Consider the following 18,848-nt stretch of genomic DNA (forward strand, 5'->3'; position numbering starts at 1 on the left):
ATAAGATTTTTTCTTCTAATGAAAGTTATTTTCGGGGCATCATTGGGGCTCATCCTAATCTAATTGTAACTAGGATAGGCATCAATGAAGCTTAAAGTTTTGAAACCTAAAGCACCATTAATAAGTCTGTTAATGCTGGATAATGGATAAGGGTCTTTATGGCATACTTTGTTCAGATTTGTGAAATCCATGCACATTCGCCACTTTCTCGAATTCTTCTTCACCATCACTATGTTAACCAACCATGTTGGGTACTTGATTTCCTAGATGAACCTCGCCACCAACAACTTTTTTACCTCTTTTGTCGTTGTAGCTAACCTTTTTTTCTTCACCTTCCTTTTGCTTCCTATAGGAAACAGGTTTTACCCTGAGCTTTATGGATAGTAAATGCCAAAAGGTTTTACCCAGGCATATGTGTGAGCGCCCATGCAAAAAGGTTTACATTCTCCCGCAATAGCTTCACAATCTCCACTTCTTCATATTCTGGAAGTATCACCCTAATCTGGGTAATTTGGTATCTTCAATGCCTATGTAAATAGTTTTTAGTTCATCCATGGAAGTTAGACTTTCTTCTGGATGTCTCCACGTGGATCTAGGTCCACATAGTGTATTATATGTTTATTAGGGATGGACTCCTTGTTGAATTTTTTCTTCAACTCCAGACTGTCTTTGCAGCACCGCCTCGATAATTCATGGTTTTCTTTAACTACTCCAACTCGCCCATTGCATAGTGGGTACTTCATGGTTAGATATAGTAGCGACAGTATAATCTCTACAGCGTTGAAAGTCGGTCTGCCTATGATCATGTTGTAAGGTGAAGGGGTGTTTATCGCCATGTATATTACTTTTATCGCTTTCGCATTCCCATTCATCCCGAAGGTGGTCTTGATGGTGATGTAACCCATGACTTGTACTTACTCGTCTGAGAATCCTACTAATGATCCTTGGAATGGTTGGAGGAGTTACGGGTCTAACTTAAATTCTTGGAAAGCTTCCCAATAAAGAATATTTGTCGAATTCGTAAAATCAATCAGTACTCTTTTCACATTCCAATCATGAATTTGGAGATTAATCACCATCAGGTTGTCTTTATGTGGAATTATACCTTCAATATATCTATAACAGAAACTGACTGTCAAGACTGAGGATCTTTACTCGGTGGGAGGAACACTGGAAACATGCATCACCTGCCAAGCATACTTCTTCCTGGATGAATTGGATTCACCTCCATATTAAAATCCACCTATTATTATACTTAACATATAGCATGTTGCACTCTGTACCCGCTCCTTCTGCATACTTCGGGCCCTCTTAATTGGATAAGTTTTTTCCTTGGACTTTAATTTATGGAGACCTTCTTCTATTTACGCTTCGATGGACCTTCTGCATAATTTTTTGAAGGTGACCTCTCTATGTCAATTTCTCAACCTCCTACTTAAAGTGGTGACGGTTGTCAGTGTGGTGACCATGTACTATGTGGTATTTGCGCCATTTGTCGGTATCCGTCCACATAATATTACCCTCGGGCGGTTCAAATTATAAATGATCTTTGTATGGAAGATCTCTTGCAAAATTCTTTCAAGTTTTGTGTTCAACACGGTGAAATATTGATACGACCTCCTATTGGTCTTGAATGTTGATTTCTCCTACGGGGGTACTTGATCTCGATGTCTTCTTTGCCCATTGGTTTCTGATTTTGACGCTTCCTTCTCTTTCACATCCCTTGTCCTCTTCTTTGCATTACTCTCATTCCCTTTAATGTAACAATATGCCTGTGCCATTATCTTCACCATTATTATCGTCGAATTCTGGGTTAGGGACTCGTTGAAATGCCTAGCTTTAAGGTTAATCTAAAAATCCCCAACAAACATTTCTTCATTAGAATGTTCGACTTTAATAGTTTCTTCATTAAAACAAGTCAGGTATTCTCAGAGCGATGCACTCTACCCTTGGCGAACATTAAAAATACTTGTGGTAAATAAGTTTATGTGTTTCGTGATAGAAAACTGATGTATCATTTTCCTAGTTGAATCTTGGTAGCTGGTTAACCTGAGAAGGCTTGTGTACCAGCATAACATAACATCCTTAAATGTACCTGTCATCATCTTGTATTTCAGTGAGTTAGGAGCTTCAATGATTTCTATCTGAGTGTTTACTGTTATGATATGTTGAGAGCCACTTTTGCCATCAAAAGTGGCCAATGGAGGTAGGTCGCTTCAAATTATCCAGGATTTGATCGTCTTAAATTTCCAATGTAAGAGGTTGTGGGTCGATCGAATCCTTCAATTCTTCGCTTTTGGTGGAGTTTGATGTTGATTTTGCTGCAGGGCGTGCACGTTGCTCTACAATAGATCGTTCTGATGACGCATGTCTTCCACGACGATTAGTAATTCCTTCATGGCTGCGTGTGATCCTTGATCATTGGGGTTTGCTTTCGTCATTGGGGAAGGACGAGAAAAATAGTTTGAAATGTTTTTGTATTGCCCATACACGTTTTACTAGAGCCCTACAGTGGGCGTCAAATGTTCATGCAAGAACACTAGTTGGTAACTCTACTCATGTTGGTCGGTAAGAGTCGTAATAGGTAAGGTTTATGTGAGAGTTGAGTCTTCTATTTTGGTTGACGTACATTTCTTTTATATTGATTCCCCTAAGCCTGATAAGAGAAAGGAGATATAAATGCATTTAATCATCATAAATGGCTTTGATAGCCACTTATTTGATCATTATGGCATTGATGAAACATGTTCAGATACACTGACTTCATATGATAAATGTCCATAAATGCTCGGTTATCTCGCTAAGTGTGGTCATCATCGTGCTCAAACTCGAAAATGGGTTGTGGTCTATTTACAGTTATAACTTGTTCTAACTCAATTCCTCTGAATGGTCGGGCAAGCCAACCACGGAAATATCTCGGGATGTACACAACCCTGTGCATGAGGCCCAAATGGGACGAGATGCTTAAGGGAGGAATCATCCTGGTAATCTAACCATTGCAATTTTTTTCGGATGTGCGCAACCCACAAACATGAAATCCAAATGATGCGAGATGCTAAGGGAGGGGTCAACTAGATAATCCATTATGTACAAATTGATTTTTGATGTATTTGATGCTTATAATGGAGAATTGATTTTGTCTTTTGAATTGATGTTACTTAAAAGAATAATTTATAATTTTTTAATTTAATTATGATTTTTGCATTAAATTATTTGTTAAATTAACTTTTATATAAATAAATTCAAATATAAACTTCTTTTTAATCAAATCAATTTTATACCATCAATTCACTCAAATACACGTAATCAAATATGTGATTAAAATGATTAATTATAAAAGAAATTCTAATCTTTTTGCATTATGTACAAATATGTCAAGATAAAATCATTTATTAAAATCTACTATGTGTTGGTGTGCTTTGTGGGCGTGCACGCGTTTGATATAATTTTAGAGGTTTGAGTTTGATTTTTTTTTTTTTTTAAATATTCTCTAAAAAGAATCAATTCACATCGCATTTATACACATTTTGGTGTAACATGTGATAAAAAATGTTGAAACCATAAAATGAAACCCGAAATGTTAAAAGCAATAACATAAATAAATTACAAATTTGAGAAAAATTGAAGATTTTTCATTAAGTAATTAGTGTAAAAGAATTTCACTATTTTATATTTAAAAAAAAAAAAAGAAGAATATTTCTACTACTATACTTAGGACTAGAGTATTTTCATATTACAAAATTGTTTTTTTGTTAAGAACTATGTGTCTACATCTAAGTTCTAACCATGCACAATAGTAGCAGCATATTAACACTATGTCATTGTTGTCGTTGGATACTAGGCTCATTTTCTTGTCTTAATCACAAGGTGGGCCCATACATTGCCTGCAGCTCTTCCAACTTCACCAAACTTTGAACTTGAAGTGGTCACGAGAATGCGACAAAACGCTACCACACAAAATCTCCGATAGATAGTGCTTCAAATCTTCGGGCGAATATCTAACCACCAAATCCAACCCGACCCGATATTTCATGTAAAACTCCCTATACTTATCAACAACCTTCAAATCCAACGACTCTTTTATTTCATCTCGCATTCTCGGGTCGGGTACGACCCACAAACACTGTGTTCTACACGCTTCCTCAAACGCCAAATTAAAATTCTGGAAAATAACTGACGCATTTTCCGCCGTTGGATTTTCCGGAATCGACGATAGGACTTTACTCCACGCCATGCGCTCGTATTTGGAAACATACTCCTTCACCTTCATCTCATGCTTGGTTAACCAATCCTCGCCGAGAATAAACCCTAGATTCGAGTTTCGGACTTTAACGACGACGTATTGCATGTTATTAGCGAGAAAGAGATAAGAAAGTGCAATGTCTTTGTATAGTTCCGATTTTCCGTCGAGTTTGCAGAGAACCGAGAGGATCAACCATGAGAGACGCTTTGAAATCTCCGACGGCGGATTATCCTCGTCGTGAGATGGACTTTTGTAGTACGATTCCGGTAACGGAGTTTGTGGCCAATCGGAGAAGATATCGGAGAGCGCGTCGCTGTAATCGTTGAGAAGTGAAATGTAGTTCATAACGTAACGCGTGAGAGGATGAATCCCTCCGCCTGGTACCGGAATCTTTGAAGTTTCCTTCTGAATCGCCGATTCAAAATCAGTTAGCATTGTTCTAACGGATTCACCGAGCCTCAACTCTGAAGTGATCACCTGAGCACTAATCGGCGAGGTTGAATCCGATGCAAATAACGATTCAATTTGCAGAACATTATCAGAGATTGCTTCATACAAATCAAGAATTCTGAACATTTTCTCCGGCGAGTTCTTACACTTCGCAACGTTCTCCGGGAATCCGAACAACATTATAGCGCCTTCTTTACAAATCTCAGTGAAACATGAATATGCAATATTCCTCTCCGCAGTCTCCGGCATATCGAAAATGTAATTGCAGAGTATTCTCTCGCCGGGAAAGAGAGTGTTAACGGCAACTTTAACGGCGTTTATCCAACACTTGATCTTCCATTCAAGAAATTCCCAATCCATTTTCTGAACCTGAGAGAAACTCACCTTCTCAACTCCGAGATTGTATAAAGCTTCATCCATAATCGATTTTCTCACAATTACGTAAACATTTGCGCACTCTTTGCTGTAACCGGTGAAGATCATACATTCTGCAATAGCTTTCAAATTCGATTCAACAGTTGTTAGTGATGATGAGTCCTCGTCAGAGAATTCATCGTCGATGTCGGAGAATTTAAAGCTGTTAAAACTTCTCTGACGATCAACGGTGGATTCAACTGAGAGTGATTTCGAGCCGTAACGGTTTCTGTTATGTGATAGTATTCTGTAAAATTCTGTTTCGAGTTTCTTCATGGCGAGTTTCATTAAGGACTGTGCTTTGATGAGTTTCTGAGAGGTGGAATCACGTGCGATGAGGTACATCATAGCGTATTGTAATCTCTTAACTGCGTTAAGATACTGTTTGGCTTCTTGAGGAGAGTTTGTGAAAAGAGAATAGTTAGAAGATGTGGAAATGGAGTTCCATTTGGTTATGAGAGAGTGAGCGGTTTCAATGTTTTCGTCAACTATTGCGTCGGAGAAGGTTTGGTTCTGAGGTGAGGAAGGTGGTAATTGTGGTGGTGGTGATTTGGGTGGTGGGGGTTTGAAGAAAAAGAAGCTTCTAGGTTTTGGCATTTGAAGGGTTTGTTTGTTTGTAGTTAATGTGTATGTTGAAGTTTTAAGTTGATTTTTGTAAAAAGTGATTCTAGTTTGGAGTTTGAGGGTTAGGGGTATTTATAGAAGTGGAAACACTTGAAATTGATTGAGGTGTGAACTTAATTTTGTCAGCTTGTGGGGAATAAAGACAACAGACGCGGTAGTAGGTTCAGATATTGCCAACATAATTTTCTTAATTTAGAACAACCGAGTGATTGAAAATTTGAAATGCATTATGGATTTTAGTTTTAAATTAAGTGTGCTGATTTCCCTATCATCGTAGAAGAAAAAATAATACAATCTAAAAAAGTGTTTGCATGGTTAAATTTGGGAAAAAGAAGCATGCATTAAGTTAAGACTATAATTGTGTTTTACGAGAAACTCTTAATTATTATTTTTTATTTAATATTTGTGTTACTCTAAACCAACAATTATGAATCTTCATAGCAAAATTGAGTTATCTAAGCTAGGTCATGCCTCATTATTCCATGTACACATTTCCTACATAGATTATTTTGGATCTGGAAAATTCGATGGCAATTAACATAGGTCATGCATCATTATTCCATGTACACATTTAGTAGTAGTCATAAAGAGTAAATTTATATAGCTAGGGGAATTTTAATCATTGTACCAAAATTTAGTACAGAAAATGAAATCCAGCTTCCGACTTTTTCTTCTCGTCTACATTACACTTACAGTATATTTGATGGTTTCTAAGTATGTACTATGAAAGAGTATTTTTAGAAAGAGACGGTGGAATAAAATTAATTACACGCGGTTTGGTTTTGATTTGGTAAAAATGAACCAGTCTCTCCATTTAGTTGCTTGCGACTGCTAGTGCAGTCTAATTTTGTTTTGCTTATTCAATAAGGTTTAATATAGTTTTTTTTTTCAATGTGCATTTGAGTCCTCCAGTTTTTCAATTAAGCAACTTTTTTATGAATTTCTTTTAACAATTTGAACCATCAAATTTATCATATTTTTTATTTTATTGTCTCCTTAATTTTCCCCTCAATTTTACACTAACATTGTCATTCTTTACGACGTAATTTCATTGTCTTCTCAACATAAATATTAATTAAATATAAAATATTTAAAAATATGGAATAGAGGGTGAGAATATGGAAGTTACTACTATATAGTATTTCTTCCGTTTTATTATAAATTATTTTAATTATTTTATATTTATTAAAAAATGTAATGATTGTCATCGGTCCAGGAAAATTTTTGAATAGTCGGGGGTTTAATCCCTCGTTCGTTCGAGGAAAAAAAATTCTCTAATTAAATTGGTCATTACAAATAGTTTGCGAGGGGTTGGTCACCTTAATATTTTGTATGGGGTTTTCTCTTGCAAAATGCAGTCACTCTGCTGTCACGCAGGCGTATGCCTTAATATGGTGTTGTATTGTGTCAGTATTTAGCTAGGAGTTAATCCCATGATAAATTGTAAGCGTTATTCATTGACTTGGGGTTAACTCCCTAGCAAGTTGCAATAATTTTTTTCGACAAACCTCCCTTGGCATTAATATACTAAATAAATATATAATTTTAAAATTTATAAAATTAAATCAAACATGATTAAAATTAAAATAAATTTAAAATTATGTGATATGATAACCGTGAATTATGTGATTGATTGCTAAATGCTAGTTGATGTGGAATAGTTTAAATTTGATGTTAATATATGGATAACATGTGATTACTTATGTATGTATTATGAATTAATGACTTATGATTAATATTCATAGATGTGTTAAGTGATGTGATATCCATGATATGTTGGAATGAATATATATATTTATATGTTTCACTGAGATTTGGGCCTTATTATGGTGTTAGTAGTAGTACTAGTGGGAGTGTGAGGTTAAGCCCATTAGTAAAAGTGAACATTAGTGAAAAGAATAAAATAAGAGGAATTGGGGAAAAGGTTAGAATTTTGAAAATTTTGATAAGAACGTAGAAAGAGAGAAGTGCAGAGAGCTAGGACAATCCCATTGGAAGCTTAGAGCAAACTTCAATTCAAGGTAAGGGTGGGGTTCTTACTCTATAAGAGTTTTTATGATAATGGGAATGGTAGAGATTAGGCTTCATAATTTGGTACCCATGCTTGTATGAGAAATTGAATTCTGATGTGTTTATGATGGTGTGAATGGTGTGTAATTTCTATGCAATTGATGAGATTGATGTTTGAATATGAACAATTATATGATGCTGGTGTTAGACTTGAAAAATTGTGCCTTATAATGATTTTCTGGTATGGGAAATATGGGTTTTTGGGGTTTTGAGGGGTAAAAGTTCGTAGTAGGAAAAATAACAGATTTTTGGTTCTACTACAGGGGGAATCGGGTTCCCAAATAGGGGAACCGAGTTCCCAGTGTAACAGAAGCACAAAAACTCAATTTTGAACAGGGGGAACCGGTTCCCCTAATAAGGGAACCGGGTTCCCATAAACAAAGACTTATGGGAACCGGGTTCCACTGAGTCGAAATGATTTTTTTTAACTTCTAAACCCTAAACCCTAAACCCTAAACCCTACCGAAAAATAATAATTTGAGAAGCTTTTGAAAATTATTTTTGAAATTGTATTTTTCGGTATTTTGTGACGATGCGAAGTATGAACGTTGTTGTGTGACGTTGTTACCAAAATAATGTGAGTATAGATTGCTGATTATTATTATGATGATGATGATGTTGCAGTTTCCGCCACTAATTATTGGCGATTGAGAAGGAGGTTATTCCTCATTGATGTGTTGTGGTTGTTGTTTCATTTTATGACGTCGCATTATCAAGTCACATACATTGCATCTTTACGATGGCCTGGATTGGCAAACTCGTTGGCCTAGATTGGCAAAATTGCGAAGGAGGCTTATGCCTTGTTGATGCCTCTAATAATTGGCAATTTGCGAAGAGGGCTTATGCCCTGTTGTTACCACATGCATTTTCATAGTGTTGGTTGCATTGTATTTTCATGATGATGAATTGGTTGTTAACGAATGATAATGTACTGTCGGTTGAATGAACGATGCTAATGTTTTTTGAAGTGATGAATTATGTATGATCTATATCTCCTATATTATTTATCATGCATTGCTTTATATTGTAAAATATCTCACCCCTTCTGTTTGAATGTTACCCCTATGTTGGTAACGTGCAGGTAATCAGGAATGAAGGCTAAATACCTTTGATAGTTGAGTTGTTGTCGTCGCTCTGATACGTAACACTCGGGGGGATTAACGCTAATTGTTTTGCTGTTTATTTTTCTGTTGAATTTTAAATTGTTTGTTGAAGTATTTTTGTTACAATTTGATACTAATCATATTGGGTTAAGATGCCATGACATTTCTAAGCTAAACTATGTTGGATTCCGCTGCTTAATTGAAAGTAGTTTTGAAGACTAATTTTTGTTATGTTTAATTCATCCGAGTTAGTGGTGTTATGTATCTGTTTTAATTGCGTTTGATTATTGATGTTTATGATGACAATGTGACAGCCTATATTTACTATCAATAGTATTGTACTCTGATTTCATTGTTATTCGACGGGGTAAATTGGGGTGTTATGTACTAGCCTATCGACTAGAATTTTGATGGGGAAGTTGGTCAGGGGCTGGTTAGTTATCAGCCAAGTTTAGTGGCTAGACAATTTGATTTTAGCCAATTCTTACCCAGATCAATTTTTACCAATGAAGATGAAATATGCTTGGCTAATACCACACTGACAGAGAGAGACTACAAAGCGTGTTTAGAATTTCATGCTCAAAAAGTCATTAATCTGAATGCTTTCGCGTTAGAAGCTTCTTCCTTTTGCACTAAACAATTCAAAGAGTGGTGGACAACATATCATAATGACGTTTCTGTGGATCACTCAACTCTACTCTGCACATCATGGAACCTGGAGTATCCGATCACGCTCTACTTTGGCCAAAAGAAGTTGAATAACACCTTATCAAGAGATGAAACTTTAAATTCCTCAACATAGTAACAAAAATGGAGGGTTTCTTAGCAACAATTTCTACAAAGTGGAAGATATTTAAGGAGGGGCTATGTACATATTATGGTAAAAGTTATAGAGGTTAAAACCTATTATATGTGACAAAAGTAAACCTATTTCTGGAATAAAAGGACAAATTGAGAAAGTGAATGTTGAATTAGGGGGGCTCAAATAGAGTTACTAAATGATAGAATGGTTGTTCAAAAAATTGAGAATGTAAAGGAATGTACTGATGGAATGCACTTGAGGAACATGTTCTTAAGAAGAAAGTGAATATTGAGCGACTCAGACAGGGGGTGGAAATAATTCTTATTTCCATGCATCTTTGAAAGCTAAGCACAAACAAGCCAAGATCCAGGCTCTCTACAAAACTGATGGTACTATAGTAACAACACATGAGGATATATAAACAGAAATATTGGAGTTCTATGGAAACTTGATGGGGGCTGCAACAAGCAATATAAGCGGTGTTGACATAGTGGCTATGAAATAGGGCAGATAACTTACTCTTAAGGAGAATAACTCTCTGATAGAGCCATTGACAAAAATTGAAATCATGAAAGCTTTAAAAGACATTGGTGATATCAAAGCTCCAGGGGTGGATGGCTATGGAGAAACATTATTTAAATATGTTTGGAGTATTGTGAACAAGGACTTTGATGGCGACTCTTCTTTTTCCTATGTCATACCCCAAAATTTTCCCATAATATTTTCATATATTTTCACTCCTGACTGTCAAATGCTCAAAGATACACAAGAAGAAAGCATGCAGTCTCTCTCTCAAACAACAGCCTCTAAACTAGGGTTTTGTATTTCTCAAAGTAAAATCAAGTTCTAAGACCTAAAATGGATCCCATGACCTCTCATATGTCTCATAGTATCCTCATGACAAGTTTCAAGCTCTAATTCCTCAGATTGCTCAGTCAACAGCTCAAATGGTCAACAATCGACTAGTTTGACCTAACAGTCAACTGTGGTCAAAGTACAGTCAAAACTCCTGATTTTTGGTCAACATCAACATTTTAATGTTAGATTCGTCATTTGATCAAGGGTTGATCATGATTCATCAAGAAAATCTCCAAAATCATCAAAAACCTAAGTTGCTAAATTAGGGTTTTTAGGTGAAAGTCAATGGAAATTTGACCAGCCATATCTTTCTCATACTTTCTCAGAAATTCCTCCACCGAAGCTCATTCTCAAGGAAATTTGATTCTCTACAACTTTGATGTTGGGCCCAAGGTCAAGAAACGCTTCCGCATAAGAGATATAGGCCAAAACATTACAGGTCCTTTTAGAAGATCGCAGAAAGCTGTTTTTTGTCAGGAGCAATATCATCAAGATAAAATCTTCAAACAAAAAATTTATTTCAAAGTGGCTTGTAGAGGACATCTTGGGCTTTCCAAAAAGTCCTATAACATGGTCATATGACAAAAATCGAATGAGATATGAAGTTCACAAGCTGGCTAAAAATCAAGAAGGATATGAAACCCTAGTTGCATAAATTTATGTTTTTGAATTATTGGGCCTAGATTTTGGACTATAAACTCATTCATGGGCTAATTCAAGACCCTTAAGTCTATTATTTTAATTTTATGATTTTTATTTATATTTATATGAATTTTTATTCATTTAAATGTTAAATAAATCAAATAAAATATAGAATAAATAGATTTTAAATCAAGGGATTTGTTTTCCAATCAATTTAAATCATTCAATGGGCTATAATAGGAGTTAAATTCGTGGAGACTTGATTGAGCAAGATTAGATTCAAATATAGCATGTTTTGCATGATTAAAAAAATCAAATCTCCATCTTTTTCCAATCAAAGATTTGAGCCACTTTTGCTAAACCTAATATGTTCCATATATATACCTGAGTTTGTTCAGAATAGGGGACAGAAAATTGGAAAAGAAACTAGGGTTCTATCGATGCAAAAACTCTCCAAAAAATAAAAGGTTTAGGGAAAGTTTGCATTCTTAGTTTCAGGGCGAGTCAGAAGCAAACAAGCACCCTATTCAACTTATGAGGCATCCTAAGGTGAGTCCAGGTAATCTTTAAAGGTTGATCAGGTATGGAACGCATGTATCATGATGAACAACTTTATTCACATTCTTGATTTTCGTACGACATGGATTGTTACGTTTTAACGTGATTTGAATGAACTAATGTGTTCCTTCAGTTATTTAGAGAAGGTCTGGACGATTAAACAAAGCTATGAACGTCAAAACCCTCACTTGCCATTGTTGAGGTCGTGAGGAGCTGCACCTTCATTCCATGCAGCTGGTCCGTATGCGCTAGCAATACACCCTCAGCGTTGCACCGTTTGATGGGTATATCTCCAGATCCAAAAGACCAGGATGCAGGTCCACGATACACTCCTCAAAAGCCAGCAGCACTGAATCCCAGCTAAGTTTCTTTAATTATTTTTAAATTTAATTACATAAATATTTTTATCTTATTAATTTCTTTTCTTTTTAATTCTTTCCTATTATGATTACTATTATTTATATTTTTATTTATTTCTAGTAAATTAGTTTTTTTATTAATATTATAATTATTTACTTTTAATCGTAAATCCGATTTTTCCATAATTTTATAATTGTTTTAAACTATAAAAATTATTATTTTTGCATGTGCTTTTTATCAATTAATAATTTTTAGGTTTGTTAACCTTGATGCATTTATAAACCAGGTAGGTGTTATCCATTAGCGCATTTTTAGCCTTATGAACCTTCTGGGGTCACAATAAGTTTTCTTAAGTAATCCTTTTAGGTTTAGGGTTAGGGTTTGTAAACTTTCAAGGTTTCTAATCAATTAGAATTTAGATCAGTCGATGCACTAACCCTTTTTTCGCTTCTTTGTCTGACTTTTCAGGGTTGCTCCGGTATCCTCCGATTACGCGCCAACAATCGAAAGCTAAGTTTTTTTTAATTAATTCTTTTCTTATTTAAATATTGTTTTAATTCTAATTTTTCCCTTTTGCCCAAAATAGGGTTTACTTCATCTGTTAATGAATTTCTCCTACACTCACCCCCATTATTTTCTGTTAATTCTCATATGATCAGAGTCAATCAAGGTTCGAGGAAGATCAGGACGGGAATCAAAATAATTATATTAATTATTTATATTTCTTATTTTCTGTTTTAATTTCCCCCATCCCCGCAGGTGTTTATTGTAATAGCGTAGGAACTTATTTTCTGCCTTTAATTTCCGTAATATTAATTGTTGTGGTTAGTAATCCTAGGGAGTGCAAGCCTTGAATTAACATAGATCACTAATTATAAGATAAGATTATCTGAATATTAATCACGTGATTGTTGCACCCACACACCTTTAGGGTAATTCCTCTTGTTGCTTGTTGCCTTAAAGATTCTGTTGCCTCTAAGTGTACTAAATAGTCAAGTCCCTCGATTCCGAGGATATCTAAAGCAATGTTGCCTTCAAAGTTATTGAAACTCCCTCGAGGTTGCCTTATGAAAATAATTGTCCCAATTGCTAAGGTATCCTCGCATGATGCCTGAAAAATAAAATGACTATTATATCTTTCCCTTAGACTACCTGCCTTTTTTATGGCATGGGACAGTCTCGTGGCGAACGATTACTCTCGACGACCCTTCACATCCAATTGAAAGACTTCCTGCCCTCTCATGGTATGGATAGACCCTTTCGCCTGAAAAGCTAAAAGAACGATTTTTAACTTAGGGCAGTTGCTATTAATTGCTTGCTCTATTTCAAATTCAAATTCAAATTCAAACTCTTTTTCCCACTAATTTTCAAATACTTTCAAAAGACTACGCTTATTTACAAGCTAAAGTTCTTTCTTCAAAGTTTTTACTATTCATACATTACTTTTCAAACAATTCAAATAAACAAAGTGAGCTAAGCAATTAAGAGCCCATGGATGCAAAGGGTGCTTTACACCTTCCCTTTGTATAACTTACCCCCCGAACTCAAAATCTTTTCAAAAGGGCTTTCCTGTTCTTTTAGCCTTTCCAAATTGGATAAAATAAAAGTCGGTGGCGACTCTTGCTATCCGCAACATTTCAAATAAAGTCAGTTCACCGTATTACAGCCTACCTTTTCGTGCCTTTGGAGGAAAATTCAAGATGCAACATGTGCCTCAGAGTGAATCCTGATAAATGTAAAATCTTCTATGATGGAGTTAAATATAACACCAAGGACGAGATCAATGATATCACCTCCTTTGCTGAAGGCCCATTGCCATTTGGACACATAGGGATTCCTCTAACTAGCAAAAAAAACTCTATGTGCAATAGTGTATGATCTTGATTAACAATATTGTTGTAAGAATCAGACACTAGAATGCTAGGTTACCGATCTTTACAGGTAGAATACAATTAATCAAGAGTGTTATTTATGCAATGACTAATTAATGGATGCAATGCTTACCTTTACCAAAAAAGGTAATCCATAAAATTGAAGTTATTTGTAGAACATTTATATGGACAGGAGGAGAACAAATCACTAGGAAGTCCCTTATGGCTTAGACACAAGTCTGTTCTCTAAAGAATCAAGGTGGTGTTAACCTGATCTGATTAAGTGAATGAAATCAAGCTAACTTAATCAAGCTATCGTGGAACTTGAGTGGAAAGGCGGATAGCCTTTAGATCAAGTAGATACATGCCTATTACATTAAGAGTTATGATATAATGACAATACCGATATTAGGAAGCTGGTATTGGATCATGAAAGCTATCCTAAGACAAAGGGAGGGGGTTCTTCACTTACAAAAATGGCAGCAAATATAGACCAACAAAAAACTTAAACTCAAAGAAATCTACCATGACCTCGAAGGAGTGCTACAGGTTGCACATTGGAGGAAAGTCTTTTATGATAACATGGCAAGACCGAGAGCCAACTTTACCCTTTGGCTTGGGTGTCAAGATAGGCTTGCAACAAAAGAAAGAATGTATAGATTAAGCCTGGTTGACAATGATTGTTGCTACTTATGTCCTAACAGGAAAGTCTTCAACACATATTCTTTGACTGTCCAACTATGAAGCAAATATGGAAATATGTACTAGATTGGATACAAATCAAGCCATACTCTACAGGAGAATGGCAAACTGGAATGAATTGGTTCATCCAATGCTGCAAAGGTAAAGGTTAGAGGGCTCAATTGTTGGTGATTTTAGTATCATCAATGTATTTTGGAAGTAATGTGATTTACTATAGGCCAATGCAATTATGCGTTAAGTTTGAAACGAGTTAGGGTAGTGCAGAGTGCACGCTCGTCGAGCCAAACGTATAATTGAATACGAATAATAGAAACGGGGTTCCAAGAGGCGTAGCCCCTGGTGGGGTGCGGGGCGGCGCCCTGCCGGGGTCCAAGGGGCAGCGCCCCATTGGAAAAATTCGTTTGAATAGTTGTACCCTTTCCCAACAGACATGACCATTTTTTTCCGAAAAGGTGTGTCTGTTCGTTTTCTGTTATTGGTCTCCTATATAAGGAGTCATTTGGCCTTGATTTTGATATACGAAATCATACTTCCTCTCTACATTCTGATATGTTCTTTATTGTCAGAAAACAGATTGCTCTTCGAGAATTATCCCCGCAAAGATTTCGTGAACCCAGACAAGAATAGGGTCGAAATACTTTGTTCGAAAAGTGAACGAACACGATTCTTCGAAGATATCCAGGATTATCATACCAAATTTCTAACATCAATTGCTCAAGATTGCATTTAAGAAAACAGTCTATGAAGGTTTGAAATATAAGAACAGTATTTGTTTTGGCAATACTGTAAATAATAATTATATATGGCCAAAAGTTATACTTTGATATGCCGAGTGCGAATGAAACTTATGTTGTAACACAATCTATTCATGCTCATATTCCTTGGGTTTTGATGATAACAAAAGTATTTAAAAAAACAAAAGGGTATACTAATGTTTGATTAAGTGTGCATGTTCATTAAAGCTAGTTATTAACTTAGTTCTAACCCAATAAGTTAGCTTGTATAAAAGAAACATGAAATTTAGATTCCAAATGATCATAATCTAGATTTCAAATAAAACCTCAACGCCAAAAAAGACTCAACATCTGATATTCAAACTGAGCTTCAAGCACCTTGTTGGAATACAAGTGCAAACGGTCACTAGCCGTACTCTGTGCAAAAGCATTGTCATCTTATTAGAATGTTGGAATCATAAAGAAAGTCAACTAGAGGTTTTATCACAAGGCTCGAGACTGAATGATATGATATCTTCATTCTACCATTTCATGCCTATGGATAACCTTACTTGAGAAAGACACAAAGGGTAAAGAGATTATTCAGAAGATGAAGATCTTCATCATACCAACTCCAACGTCTCTTTCTTGGAAACTGCTTCATCAGCAATGACACTTATGCAAGCAACTTTCAACGTCTCTTTTGTTCTCTCTATATAAGGAGATGAAGATTCAAAAAGGAAGTAACAAGATAATATAACAAGAAGACACAACAAGAACAAGAATTGTTCTACGCTTTTAGTTTTTGTACATAGTTGTTGTGTCTGCACATATTCTTAAGAAGGTTCTTACATGTGTATATCTTAGAAATCTAAAAAACTAAGGTCTTTGTGTGTGCCATATTATTTGTACTTCTGATTATATATTGCATACATCTTGTTGTAATTCTAAACATTTTGTTTAGAAGTTGTAAAAAGTCCCCAGCTTAGTGTTTGAGCACATAAGTCCTGAATAGGCAGTTTAGGCAAGGAAGTATCTTGCATGTGTGCTTGAGCAAGGAAGTCTCTTTTAGGTAGATTGAACAGAGAAGTCCTAAACAGTGTGTTTGGGCAAGAAGTCTCTTTCTGGTGAGATTGAGTAGGAAGTCTTGGATGGGTGTGTCTAAGCAAATTGTAATCAGGTTCTGGTTGAGTGAAAAAGATCTTGCGTGGCAAAGGGACCGGACTACTCTCATTTTGGGAGGAACCAGGATAATTATTGTGAGTAATTTACTTACTGCTTCTGTACTTTAAATATTTCGCTGTTGCATCCTCTAGTTTAGAATCTAAACTTGGTCAGATTTGTTAGACGATGATACCTTATATAGAGGGGGGTGAATAGATCCCCTAATTCAAAATTACAATTTTAAAGATTTTTGAAAAGAGTATAAACTTTGGCCAGCAGAAGTTTCACATTTAGATCAAAAATCGTCTAAACTGAACAAGTTATTGGAACTCGGATATGCGCTACAGTAGATGGTATGACAATGAGACCATCAATGTTAACAATTGAATTCTCAAATTAAGTGTTCAAGTATCCACAAGCTAATCAATTTCCAATCAATTTAAATACAAAACAATACAGTGTCAAATTATCGAACACTTGGTGTGGGATTGATTTTTCAGAAATTTCTTTCAAGTTTGTTGATACTCAAATCCTCTTACAATTAAAGTGATTGCAAGAATATCAATAACCCAACAATTATCAAAACAAATTCCAAAAATTTACTACAAATCAATCGCTCAATCAATATGTTTAACAATTTGATAATGGAAATTTAAATGCAAGAGAAATAAAGAGATAGATAGAGAGAGAGGATATGAGGACTTGTTTAGGCAGCTCACCGATCGTCCTTGCTACAGTTATACCTGCCCTCAACTCTAATTTGGAATTGAGATATCAATCTTACTATGCAAAAAATTATTTACAAGAGATGTCAAGCAATCCAACCCTACAAACCCTATGTTTGATGTTGATCATTGCACTTATCTTCCCTTGATCTGAGTTTGATCAAGTCACCCAACAAACACCAACTGATTCACCGTCTTGCGCCACTCCTTTGCAAGAAACATCGTTCTTCAAATCTTTCACTCGATCGAATCCAAATTGCGAGTTGTTGTCCCAAGATTACCAATTGATTCCCCGTCCTACGCTGCTCTTTTGCAAGAACCACCCATTCTTGAAATATCTTCACTCGATCGAATCCAATTGCGTAAATATTGTCGAAAACCACCAAATCCTCACTTTGATCTTAGAGTAAAAACCCTCACAGTTTTTCTGATGGAACCCCCTATGATTCTCAATCCAATCTTACTTTACAACCAACCTAAATTAAACGTTATCAACCAAGTCTAGACGGCACCCAAACAATGAATGATTATGTATACTTTGTTTGCGTATATGCATAGAGTTTGAAGATGATGAGCAATCTTAGTATATGTTTATAGTTTCATCAAATTGGAAAGATGCATGTATGATGTATTTATAGCAGTGCAAGTTGGATGCAAAAGGGAGATCCAAAAATGTGAAAAAGTGCAAATTTTCTGAAAAACAACAGTATGTGTTGACACATGTAAGTCATGCGTCGACCTGTATTGACACATGCGTCGACCTGTAGCAGGTTATGAGTCGACACAAAATTACATAAACTTTAGGTTTTAAAAATTGCAGAACATGTGTCAACTTGAAAATCGTATGCGTCGACACATGAAAGAAATTTCTTTAGTATGCGTCGACCTAAAATGCTGCATGTGTCAACACTGTTTCCAGAAACTTCAGGCTTCAATGCAGCTGTACATGTTTCGACTTGTACCTTGTATGTATCGACCTATAAACTTTCTTTTAGAGTGAAAAATGATTTTTCAAGCCTGAAACTGATTTTTGATGCAATGTAATCCATTTTTAATGCATGATATCTTTCTCAAACATGTTTTGGATGCATTCTAAGATCTCTAATGGTTAGGCGCACATAATGACTCAAAGATACTGTTCAATGAACATAAAAGCTAATAATTTCCTAAGTTTTGACATCATGTAAAGCATATATTGGGCAAGTGCACTCACAAGATTCAGAAGCTATTTTTAAAGAGTATAAGTTATCAAGAATACAATTCAGCCTCCCTTCTTGTGTATTTATCTCGGCATCAATCTAAGATTAGAGCTCATATTGGTATATTGATGATGTAGCTTAGTTAAGTCTTGATTATTTTCATTGCTTTGTTCTCTGGCCTAGATATATTGGATCGCTTATGTACTTAATTGTTTTGGTTAATCAAAATATATTTGATTCTAAAAAAAATAAAAAATAAATAAATGAAACATATCATATAATGTCTAATAAAATTTATCCATATGTCATAACACTTAATAATAGTCGAAAACTCCTTTAAGTTGATCATT

At 35.4% G+C, this 18,848-nt stretch overlaps 1 protein-coding gene across 1 annotated transcript; it reads right to left on the reverse strand.

Moving 5' to 3' along the window:
- Positions 1–3,772: 3,772 nt before the first annotated feature.
- On the reverse strand, positions 3,773–5,779 carry LOC131648241 (exocyst complex component EXO70H1-like). The gene has a single exon (XM_058918015.1). The coding sequence runs from the start codon at positions 5,702–5,704 to the stop codon at positions 3,902–3,904; it is 1,803 nt and encodes a 600-aa protein (XP_058773998.1). The 5' UTR covers positions 5,705–5,779; the 3' UTR covers positions 3,773–3,901.
- Positions 5,780–18,848: the final 13,069 nt, after the last annotated feature.

This window comes from Vicia villosa, linkage group LG2 (genome assembly GCF_029867415.1).
Source record: "Vicia villosa cultivar HV-30 ecotype Madison, WI linkage group LG2, Vvil1.0, whole genome shotgun sequence".
Classification (NCBI taxonomy): Eukaryota; Viridiplantae; Streptophyta; class Magnoliopsida; order Fabales; family Fabaceae; genus Vicia; species Vicia villosa.